The sequence below is a fragment of the Triticum dicoccoides genome, chromosome 6A, assembly GCF_002162155.2.
Source record: "Triticum dicoccoides isolate Atlit2015 ecotype Zavitan chromosome 6A, WEW_v2.0, whole genome shotgun sequence".
NCBI lineage: Eukaryota > Viridiplantae > Streptophyta > Magnoliopsida > Poales > Poaceae > Triticum > Triticum dicoccoides.
Window position 1 is genome coordinate 8,472,996 of NC_041390.1, and position 10,115 is coordinate 8,483,110.

Here is a 10,115-nt window from a genome sequence, read left to right on the forward strand (position 1 = left end):
GTTGACGTGCCCGCAGTCGCCACTCCCCTATCGGAGCTGGGTTGACCTTGTCGACGACAGCTTTCTCGCACATTATCATTTGATAAATCAAATAGTGTGGACGTACAGATCAATTATTCTTCCTTGCACTAAACTGGCTGAAAATAAGAAGGGGTTCACTCAAAAGAATAATAATACACCATGGCACTCTGTTGCTAATTTCACCGGCTGGATTTTAATCCGCATAATCGACGGAGCACTTGTTCGGTTGCAGATTATTCAGTGAACGATCTACCTAGGAAAATAAGCATTTTTCTGCCCCAAACTTGCAGATCAATATCCTTGCTTAATTTAAGAGCATAATAATTCCGAGTGAGACAATACGTCCTGACTCCACTCCCAGGGGATCTGATACCCACGGTCGGCTTATCGGGCCGTCGCACAAACAAGCAAGGCTGCACACTCCATGCTCCAGCCTGACACAACACCCATGGATATGATGAGCACAAGGAGCAAACAAAAGCCGGCGCCTCAAATTAATTTAACAACTTGCAAACGATAAGCAACACTTCTTGAGTTACATTACATCCCTGATAGATCCGCTACAAACTAACTGCGATGAACATACTACCGTATTGGGAAATACTGTAGCTCATTCGCATCTCGAAATAGGCTTTCGCCCCGCTTTATAAATAAAGCAAAGATCCGTACAACCAACATCCAAATCCGCAACATAACAGGGGCTGGGGCAGCAGCACAATCATGCCCAAGAAACGTAAGAGAAATGAGAAGAAGAAAACCACCTAGTGACTGCCGACAAGCGGCCCTACGAAGACGATAGACGGCGTACTGTAGCCAGGAGCGCATCCAGCATGAGGCCAAGACGAGCGCGGTCGTGCTGCCTAATAAGCGGGTGCCAGTGCTGTAGAAAAGCAAGTAATTTGAAGAAGGAGTCAGACGCTCGCCTCGGAAACACCCGCTCAATCACCATTTTATTACGCGTTGTCCAAAGCGTCCACGACAAGGCCGCAAAAATAAGCCAAAATAAGCGACGCTGCCGCCCAGGTTGGGTAGCCCTGGTTTGGAGGAAAGTCTGCGAGGTCCGGGGCCTCCCAGTCAGGCCCTAGCGCCTCACGGACGAACATCCATAGGACCCGAGCCGCGGTACATGAGAATAGGGTGTGAGTCCCATACTCGGGCACCGTGCATAAGGGGCACATGCCATCCCCCGGGCCTTGCCGCTTATGCACCTCGGTCCCTGAAGGGAGGCAATCTCTAAGGAGTTGCCAAACAAAGATCTTGATCTTCAAGGGCAAAGGGGGCTTCCCACAATGGGGAAATCCAAGGAATGGTGGGGGACCGACATAGTGCCTGGTGTGTGGAGTTGACGGAGAACTCTCCCGGCGGTGATAGCCGCCAGGACACGGTGTCCGAATAATCCGACAATACCAGCGGTAGGGCTGCACGTAGCCTAGACCACTTAATATTCTCCGTCTGCCCAAACGTCTGGCGGAACCGTATATCCCAATGCCCAGAGCGTGCAGCCGCGGAGACGAGGAGTAACGGGCCCGTGCAGATCGAGAACAGGATAGGGAATCCAATCCTGAGGGACTCGGTACCCATCCATGGGTCCAGCCAGAATTGGGTCCCATTCCCATTACCTATAGAGAAGGAGATTCTTGCATGAATGTCCTCCTTGATCCTTTGGATGGATCGCCAGAACTGGGATCCTCCAGAGCGGGAGCATGCCAACAGGGGTTCTCCCCTTAGGTATTTTGCTTGGATGATCTGAAGCCACAAGCCCCCATCGCCTCACATGATCCTCCACACCCATCTCAGCATGAGTGCGACATTCATAGGCCTCCCTGGTCCTTGGGCATGCAGATGTCCGCCCACTTGACCATGTGATACTTCTCAGCATGAGTGCGACATTCGTATATAGGCCTCCCTGGTCATAGGCCTCCCTGGTCCTTGGGCTGCCTACTAGAAGAACCTAGTGAGCTCCTTATAGAACGAGCCGTGTACGCCCTCCGGTAAGATATACATACCCGTCACATACATGGGGAGGCTCGCAAGGTTAGAACTAATAAGGGCCAATTTACTCGCCTTAGAGGTAAACTGTCTGCGCCACGGCTCAGCCCGGCACGCCACACGTCCTAGCATCGGGTCAAATGCACTCATCGGAATCTTCGTATCAGCCATTGGCATCCCCAAGTAAGTGATGGGGAACGTGGCCAACCTGCAGTTTAGGTTATCCGCAATGCGTTGTTGCTCTACCGCGGAGAACCCTAGGACTACCACCTCGCTCTTATCAAAATTGATCTTCAGACCCGACATAGCCTCGAAGCAGAGGAGGAGGAACTTAAGATCCACGATGTCAAGGTCTGACCCTTCCACCATGATCATGGTGTCATCTGCATATTGGAGGTGGGTGACTCCTCCCCCCGGGATCAGGTGGCCAACTACCCCCGACAGGTGGCCACATCTCCTAGCTTTATCGAAGATGCCAGCCAAAGCATCAACGACGAGGTTGAAGAGGAGGGGGAGATCGGGTTCCCTTGCTTCACTCCTGTAGAGGACGTAAAGAATGGTCCCACCTCGCCATTAATATTAATCGCCGTCCTTCCGGATCGAACCAATTGCATGATCCATGAACACCATCTGTCTTCAAAGCGCTGGTGAAACTATGTGTAAAACCTGTTGTAGCGCGGTAGGTTTCATTTCTGTTCTAGGACTATGCTGATTCATTAATATTGGGATGGGGGTGGTATTGTTTTGGCTCTTACCCCAAAAATTTCAAACTTCTACGGGGTTGGCACTCACCTCGGTGAAGGTATTGTTCGTTGGAGCTGTGACACTCTATCCCTTGTCCATTAGTCTTCGAGAGAAACCATAGATCCATCTAGGACCCCAATGGTGGCACGCGTTGCATCACCCTCCCCCTTACGAATCATCCATGAGCCCCTTCACTTTTTGCCATTTTGTTGCCAGGACAGAGCGTCCGGATTCCACATGTGGCCCTTATCACTCACGGAGCTTAGCCAAGTCCAAATGGGCCATGGTCTGCCCAGCTTTGGAGCTTCTCCTACCATTATAACCAGCCCATGGGTCACAAAAAACCAACCAGTAGCAATCCTTATAGCCTGGCCTGCCCAACTATTTGGTGCAAGCTCCGCCACTGGCCCTTATACGAGAACCACGAAGATGCCGAGTGGTGGATCACATTCTTCTACCGAATTCAGAGTTTCCTTTTCATTGTATGTCTCATGCCAACAGCGATTTAGTGCCACAACTATGTCATTTTCATTGTTGGCTACCTGTGACTGATGTGTCATCGAGGGGGTGATGATGATAATGTTGTGGTGGTGTCCATGCTAACTAGATAACTCGTCTTTTTAAAGAAAAGCCGTCATGGCTAGCTTTATTTATATCATATGATAGTTATATTGTCCATGAGCTTGCTAACTTGACAGCCATGGGGCTCATTATCTAACTAAAAAAGTTATTACAATAACTATAGTTTGCTAACACATGCACAGATTGATTAAAATAACGAAAACAATGCTTAAACGGGACCCTCCTTATTGTTGTAGCTATATCCACACACTCCATAAAAATCGCCGCTGTAGCATCCCATCATTTTACAATACAACAATATTTTTTTTAGAAGATAAGAACTTTTTTTGACCTGTAGACTTTTTTATTAAAAAAGATAAGAATTCCTTTGTTATTTATGAGATGAAACATGTTCTGGTGGCCGTTGGATGTTATTTGGATGGCAGGGATTGGATGATTACTTAGTGGCTCAGCCTAAGTTAATTAGAGAACCCCCACTACACACCACACCATCGGAGGAGACACACGCCGCATCCCACATCCAACGCCGCCGCCGCCGCCGCCCCGCCCCGCCGTCGGCGTCATGCTCCACCTCCGGCAGCGCGTCCTCTCCCATCTCCTCTCCGCCGCTCCCCATCCTTCCACCTCCATACTCCTCCCTTTCCAGCGCCTCCTCTCAGCCGCCGCGTCCGCCATTTCCCCGAACCCTAGCTTCGCCGTCGAGGAGTACCTCGTCTCCACCTGCGGCCTCACCCGTGCGCAGGCACTCAAGGCCTCCGCCAAGCTCTCCCACCTTAAGTCCCCCGCCAAGCCCGACGCTGTCCTCGCCTTCCTCGCCGGCCTAGGCCTCTCCGGCGCTGATGTCGCGGCCGTCGTCGCTAGGGACCCACAGATCCTCTGCGCCAAAGTGGAGACAACCCTGTCCCCCATCGTCGCTGGGCTCACCGGCCTCGGCCTGTCAAATGCTGAGATTGCGCGCCTCGTCTCGCTCGCCCCCGCCCACTTCCGCTGCAGATCCGTCGTCTCCAAGCTAGAGTACTACCTTCCACTCTTCGGCCCCATCGATAACTTGCTCCGGCCGCTCAAACATGTCCTCCGCTCTGACCTCGAGAGGGTGGTCAAGCCAAATGTCAAGCTCCTAGCAGAGTGCGGGCTAAGTGCTTGTGAAATTGCCAGGCTGTTCATCGGTGCGCCGAGGATGTTTACCGCCAAACCAGGGCGCGTCCTGGCGATGGTTGCGTGCGCCGAAGGTATAGGTGTGCCCCGTGGCTCTGGAATGTTCAGGCAAGCGCTGCATGCCGTCTCATACATCAGCGAGGACAAGATCGCTGCCAAAGTGGACTACTTGAAGAAGACGTTTAGGTGGTCGGATGCCGAGGTTGGCATTGCTGTGTCCAAGGGGCCGTTTATACTGGCGAGGTCAAAGGACATGCTGAAGCGCAGGTCCGACTTCCTTATCTCTGAGGTGGGGTTGCAGCCGGCCTACATTGCTCATTGCCCGGCTATGCTCACCTACAGCCTGGAGGGCCGGCTCAGGCCCCGCTACTATGTTGTCAAATTTCTCAAGGAAAATGGATTGCTAGAGCACGGGCGGGGCTACTATACAACACTGGTTAAGACTGAGAAGGTTTTCATGGAAAAGTTCATCTGCCCACACAAGGAAGCCGCACCACACCTCGCTGAAGACTACGCGGCTGCTTGCAAAGGGGAAGTGCCGGCTAGATTCAGATTTACATGAACCAAGAATGGGCTATGAAAATTGGTAAACCGTGTACGGTGCAACATAGTTTTCATTGTGCAGGAAGCTGGTAATTCCTATTTTGGTATACTTTGCCTAACTGGATGTTGGTTGTCTGCTCTGTTAGATGCTGGTATGGTCATTGCCAACGCTTGATGATATAAAACTGATAATTTCAATCCTGATATGTTAGTGTTATCATTTAGTAGAGCAGAAACCATGACTTGGTTGTGAACTTGTTCATCCTCATGCCATTTTATTTATAACTTGGAACTAAGTGAGAGCATGCCATTCTGCATTGCATTAAAATTTCTATTTTGAAATTTAATGCATTCTGGGCGATGTTGGCTTGCACCGATGGCATTGGTGTGCCCCGTGACTCTGGGATGTTCAGACACACCCTGTGCATTGTCGCATTCCTTGGCGGGAAAAATATCACTGCCAAAATGGAGTACCTGAAGAAGGCGTTCAGGTTGACTGATGCCGAGGGTGAGTATTCCTGTGTCTAAGGTTCTGATTTTGTTGAGGGCGTCCAAAGAATCGCTTCAGCGAAGGTTTGAGTTCCTCATCTCTGATTGGGGTTGGAACAGGCTTGTGCATTGCTTATGGCCAAGCCATGTTCTTTTATAGCCTGGAGGGCGCGCTGAAATCTTTTTTTTGCTGTAAAGTTTCTTACGGCAATTAACAAATTTAAATGCTTACTGCACCATAAAGGTTTTGCTTGGCACTGTAAGCTGGCAAGCTTTGTTTCAGTGTTCTTGCCTACAAGATGTTGGTTGTCCGGTATGGTATGTCTGTCGCATGCAAGTAATTATTTCCATGAGTCCTCATATGTCCGTGTCATCATATTTTTTTCTGACTGTCTGTTCTGGACCCTTTTTTTGGGAACAAATTGGACTTGCTGATGGCCACAACACATTGATCAATCCAAGGATGCAGTTTTGATCTAGTTGCTTGCTCTAGTTTGTGTGAGCTGAATATCTTCTTTATGCTGTATCTTTCTTTGAAGGTATTAAATGATGTGAAAGTAATTCTTGCTTTACTACCTTGTAGCAGTTTTTTCCTTTATTGTGCTCCTGTAATTTCTGAGTGGCCTACTGACTGACACTTTCAGTTTTAGTGACAATTGATCTCTGAACACTGCAGTTGTAGAGTTTTATATAAGTCTACCATCTCAGGTTTGCTTAATCAGGGCTTGTCATGATTTATGCCCAGCAAATGGTTAGAATATTTACCTCTGTTTAGTCTGTAACTGGTTACATCGTAGGGAATGTTTACCTATGATTTATGCAAACCAGAGTTAGGCATTAACAGAGCTTGCTTGCACTAGATGGCATCTGTTTCTCTGTGTTGTAGAAGTATATTTTCACAACTATATCAATTTTGTACTGCCGACCTTTATACCAAAACTTATTAATGCAAGATGTGATACTGGACAACATGAATTTTCTGCTACCCAGAATTTTACCGCCCCAATACCAGATGCTGAATCTATCTGCATGTTTAACAATTTTTGTGCACATTATGCTTTGCTTCCATGTTTCGTTGGCTTCTAAACTCCTCTTTTCATTTAGGCATGAATGTGCTTCTGAACTCCATACTTTCTTATTGTATTTTCTAGCTTATGAGATGACAGCAATCATATCTTACGGCTTGTCCTATGCAAAATTCCATGTTCTATATGGTTGCTGATTGATCAACTACAGTGCTTGAGAGCTTTAATTAGGTAGCGGTCCATTGATTCGCTAGGTAATGATGCAGTTGAGCTATTAAGATTTTAGAGACCGGCTGTAGACAATCATTTACATTTCCTGTCACAGGCCACTGTGGTTATCTTGCAAGACCATCCTCCCTTGCTATGTTAGCATTCTCATTATCTGCAGGATTTTTGGAATCTGTGGGCATGCACCCGCACATCCCCATGAAATATCCCTTTGACCAAGTGCTGATTTCTTTTGTGTAATTCTATGTCTGTATTGTTTTTTATGCCCTTTTTATGTCCTTTTGACCATGTACTTTTGACTTCACAACTTTTCAAATCCTGAGCACTCTGTCTAGTACTCCCTCCGTCCCAAAGTAAGTGTCTCAACTTTGTACTAACTTTAGTACAAGTTGTACTAAAGTTGAGACACTTATTTTGGGACGGAGGGAGTACGAGACAAACTCTTAAGAATTCAATTCAACCTAGGGAGATTTCATTTCTTCCTGTCTCAAACCACTCAATACTCATACAAATATCCTTTTGTAGGCGCCAACGTTCATGTATGCCATTTAAACACGATTCAGAGCATAAGTGTACATGATTCAGAGTAGTTACTAGTAGAATACTTGAGATGAGCATGCTACTATTACGAAGAGAGAACTGCAAACCATACCATGAAACGAAGATTAACAACAGCCACTACTGCCTTCTTTTTTATGGGGTACTATATATGTTTTTCAATCCGAGGATTCAGTTTTGATCCAGTTTGTTGGTTGCTTGTTCTCATTCTTGTGAGCTGAAAATCTTGGTTCTTTCTGCAGTATCTTTTTTTGAAGCGATTAACTGCTTTGAAAGTAATTCATGCTTTACTAGTCTGTATCAGATTTTTTTTCCTCCTGTATTTTTAATGGCCTATTGGCTGATACATTTAGTTCTAGGGACAAGTGATCTCAAAACTGAATAATGCAGTTGTGCATTTTCTATGTCAAAATTCAGCACATATGGATGACAATTCTGCATCTGCTTTGTTCTGAATTGAATTACGCTTTGGTTTACGTTCTCATCTATATGTTGTAGCCTGAACCTTAGTCAAGGCAACATTTTGAGAGATACAAACTCACACGTTTGTGCTTGCAAGCCATTGGGGAAGCCACCGGCCCGGGAGCGTGTTGATCAATCTTCCCGCCGCCTTCTCCTCGCCCTGATCTTCTGAATGTTTACTGTTTGGTAGCCGGCATAGAAGAGCTGCTGACTGGTAGGCATAGTGCACACTCGATGAATTTGTGTTCAATACCAAGAAAAAATGTTCGTTGACATATATATATTTAAAAAAAAAATCTATTTTTTTCCAATTATTTTCAGTGCAAATCTCAAAAGTTGGTTTTTTTTTAGCAGCAATCTCAAAAGTTGGTGCGCCAATATTCTCACATCAGAAGTTGCAAGTTGGGCTTCTTTGGAAGCGCAAGAAGAGTGACAAGGCTAAAGCCCACTTGGCCACGCAGCAAAAGCCTGTGGAGTCTTCTATTCTCCAATCCCCTCGCCGCCGCCGCCGCCGCCGCCGCCCCAAGACCCCAACCCCCTCGCCGCCGGTGCCGGCGCGGCCGCCATGCTCCGCCTCCGCAGCTGCTGCATCGTCGCCCGACTCATCTCTCCCCCCTCCGCGTCTTCCATCCCTCCTCTCCACCGCCTCCTCTCCACCACGGTCCCGGTTCCGGCAAACCCTGGCTTCGCCGTGGAGGAGTACCTGGTCGACACCTGCGGCCTCACCCGAGCACAAGCGCTCAAGGCCTCCGCAAAGCTCTCCCACCTCAAGTCCCCCGCCAAGCCCGACGCCGGCCTCGGCCTCTCCGGCGCCGACGTCGCCGCCCTCGTCGCGCGGGATCCCAAGTTCCTCTGCGCCGGCGTGGAGACGACCCTGTCCCCCATCGTCGTCGAGCTCACGGGCCTCGGGCTGTCCCCTTGTGACATCGCCCGGCTCCTCACGCTCGCTGCCAACACCCACCTCCGCAACAAATCCGTCGTCTCCAAGGTGGACTACTACCTGCGCCTCTTCGGCTCCTTTGAGGAATTCCTCCGGGCGTTCAAACGTAACCATCATCTCCTCTCGTGCAGCCTCGAGAGGGTGGTCAAGCGGAACGTCGGGTTACTGCAGGAGTGCACGCTAGGTGCTTGTGATATTGGCAAGCTAGCCGTGTCTGTGCCAAGGATGCTCACCGCCAACGTGGAGCAAATCCGGGAGATGGTGGCCTGCGCCGAACGTATAGGTGTGCCCCGTTGCTCTGGGATGTTCAGGCATGCTCTGCGCTCTGTTGCATTCCTCGGCGAGGAGAAGATCGCCTCCAGAACGGACTACTTGAAGAAGACGTTTAGGTGGTCGGATGCCGAGGTTGGGATTGCTGTGTCAAAGGGTCCATTTGTGCTCGTGTCAGTCAAAGGACACGCTGAAGCGCAGGTCTGAGTTCCTTATCTCTGAGGTGGGGTTGGAGCCGGCGTACATTGCTCGCCACCCATCATTGCTCAGTTATAGCTTGGAGGGCCGGCTCAGGCCCCGGTGCTCAAGCGTCGCACGTGCTACTATACATTTGTCAAGGCCACCGAGATGGAATTCTTGGACAAGTTCATATGCCCTTACAAGGAAGCTGCACCAAACCTTGCCGAAGACTATGCAGCTGCTTGCAAAGGGGAAGTGCCAACTAGATTCAGATTTACATGAACCAAGAATGGGCTATGAATTGGGTAAACTCTGTACGGTGCAACAAAGTTTTCATTGTGTGGTAAGCTGGTAATTCCTATTTTGGTGTACTTTGACTAACTGGATGTTGGTCTTCCACTCTGTTAGATGCTGGTATGGTCGTTGCTATCGGTTGGTTAAACTGATGATTTGAATCCTGAATCTTAGATATCCTAGTGTATCATTTGGAAGAGAAGAAATCATGGCTTGTTGCCTTGTTATGAACTTGTTCATCCTGATGCTGTTATTTAACACAGATATTGAAACTAGGAGAGTGTGACAACAGGCCATTCTGCAATGCATTAAAATTTCTGTGCTGGCTTACATTGCTTATCGCCCGGCAATGCTTCATTATAGCCTGGAGGGCTGGCTGAAATCCCAGTTTTGTGTTGTAAAGGTTCTTAATGAAATTAAAATTCTAAAATCTTTACTGCACCGCAAAGATTTTGGTTGGCGCAGTAAGCTGGCAAGCTTTGTTTCAGTGTGGTTGCCTAACTACATGATGTTCTTTGTGGCAAGCTTTATGCCATGCTAGTTTGTTCGTTGCTATCGCTTGATGAAGCTAATAATTAGATTCATGAGTACTAATATGTCCATGTCACCATAAATTCCCTTTGAACGACAGTTAT

General features: G+C 48.3%; 2 protein-coding genes across 2 annotated transcripts; both read left to right on the plus strand.

Moving 5' to 3' along the window:
- Positions 1-3,811: 3,811 nt before the first annotated feature.
- On the plus strand, positions 3,812-5,235 carry LOC119319263 (transcription termination factor MTERF9, chloroplastic-like). The gene has a single exon (XM_037593750.1). The coding sequence runs from the start codon at positions 3,899-3,901 to the stop codon at positions 5,051-5,053; it is 1,155 nt and encodes a 384-aa protein (XP_037449647.1). The 5' UTR covers positions 3,812-3,898; the 3' UTR covers positions 5,054-5,235.
- A 95-nt stretch (positions 5,236-5,330) lies between these two features.
- On the plus strand, positions 5,331-9,344 carry LOC119319264. Its single transcript, XM_037593751.1, has 2 exons — positions 5,331-8,010; positions 8,151-9,344. The coding sequence occupies exon 2, from the start codon at positions 8,362-8,364 to the stop codon at positions 9,211-9,213; it is 852 nt and encodes a 283-aa protein (XP_037449648.1). The 5' UTR covers positions 5,331-8,010; positions 8,151-8,361; the 3' UTR covers positions 9,214-9,344.
- Positions 9,345-10,115: the final 771 nt, after the last annotated feature.

Bases quoted from the DNA above. Each gene is read 5' to 3' on its own strand.
- LOC119319263 (XM_037593750.1), top strand. From the start codon at position 3,899: ATGCTCCACCTCCGGCAGCGCGTCCTCTCCCATCTCCTCTCCGCCGCT.
- LOC119319264 (XM_037593751.1), top strand. From the start codon at position 8,362: ATGCTCCGCCTCCGCAGCTGCTGCATCGTCGCCCGACTCATCTCTCCC.